Source organism: Eimeria tenella, genomic scaffold, assembly GCF_000499545.2.
Source record: "Eimeria tenella Houghton genomic scaffold, Eth_scaff2788, whole genome shotgun sequence".
NCBI lineage: Eukaryota > Apicomplexa > Conoidasida > Eucoccidiorida > Eimeriidae > Eimeria > Eimeria tenella.
Genome location: NW_013542663.1, coordinates 1312 through 2313, shown reverse-complemented (window position 1 = coordinate 2313; position 1002 = coordinate 1312). Strand labels below are relative to the sequence as shown.

Sequence of the window (1002 nt, the reverse complement as noted above, 5' to 3'; positions counted from 1 at the left end):
CTTCCTGCTGCTGCTGCTGCTGCTGCTGCCCAGCAGCAGCAGCAGGCAGAACGACGGCCAGCAGCAGAAGAAAACACACGGGCGCCAGGCAGAAGCCCAGAGAAGAGAGCTGCTGCTTAAGAGAACAAAAGGAACACCTTGGGGCCCAGAAACAGAAAAAAATAATTAAAAAGAAGAAACACATGCCTGCTGCTGCAGCAGGAGTTCACTGCTGCAGCAGGAGTGTCCACTGGTCTCACCAGCGCCTGGCACGGCTTCAGCCGAGTCGGTCTTCGCCGCTTTTCTTTTCTCCTCAAACAAGATGCTTCGCTTTCATCTTCAGTGTTACTTGCTGCAGCAGTAGCAGGGCTAGCGCTGGCCCTGGGCGCAGCAGCAGCAGCAGCAGCAGCAGCGCTTGCTCCTTCTCTTGCTGCACCTGCACATGACCACAAAGCACAGCAACTACAAACGGGCCGCCGCAAGTGCAGAAAAAGCAGCAGCAAAAACTAGCCACGGGTTCAGCAGCAGCAGCAACAGCAGCAGCAGCAGCAGCAGCAGCAACAGCAGCAGCAGCAGCAGGGCCGTACGCCGCCTCTGAGCGCTTCACGCTGTAGCCCCTCCCCTGCGCCCAGCGAAGCAGCGAAAGCGCAAAAACCTACACCAGCAGCAGCACCAACAGCAGCAGCAGCAGCAACAGCAGCAGCAACAGCAGCAGCAGCAACAGCAGCAGCAGTAGCAGCTGACTGTGTTTGTGGCTGAGGCCGCTGGGGCCCGCCCCCGCGGAGCGCCTGGTTCTGGCCCTGTCGATATCCAGCAAGATTTGGGCCCTGATGAAATCATCTTCTGCTGCAGCTGCTGCAGCTGCTGCAGCACTTCTTGCTGCTTCCTCCAGCAGCAGCTGCTCGCATTTCCCCTGCAAGTACCTGCACTCGGCCTCCCCCTCCTCCCGCTGCTCCTGCTGCTGCTGCTGCTGCTCCTGCCGCTGCTGCTGCTGCTGCTGCTGCTGCTGCGCTGTCCCTGCAC

The 1002-nt window shown here is 59.9% G+C and overlaps 1 protein-coding gene across 1 annotated transcript in view; it reads right to left on the bottom strand.

Moving 5' to 3' along the window:
- Positions 1-239: 239 nt before the first annotated feature.
- ETH_00042840 (uncharacterized protein) overlaps positions 240-1002 on the bottom strand; it is a gene marked incomplete at both ends in the record, with an annotated part of 1985 nt that continues 1222 nt past the window's right edge. The window contains 2 exons of the mRNA XM_013375426.1: positions 240-415; positions 724-1002. Of these exons, the coding sequence (XP_013230880.1) occupies positions 240-415; positions 724-1002 (455 nt within the window). The remainder of the gene's footprint in view (positions 416-723) is intronic.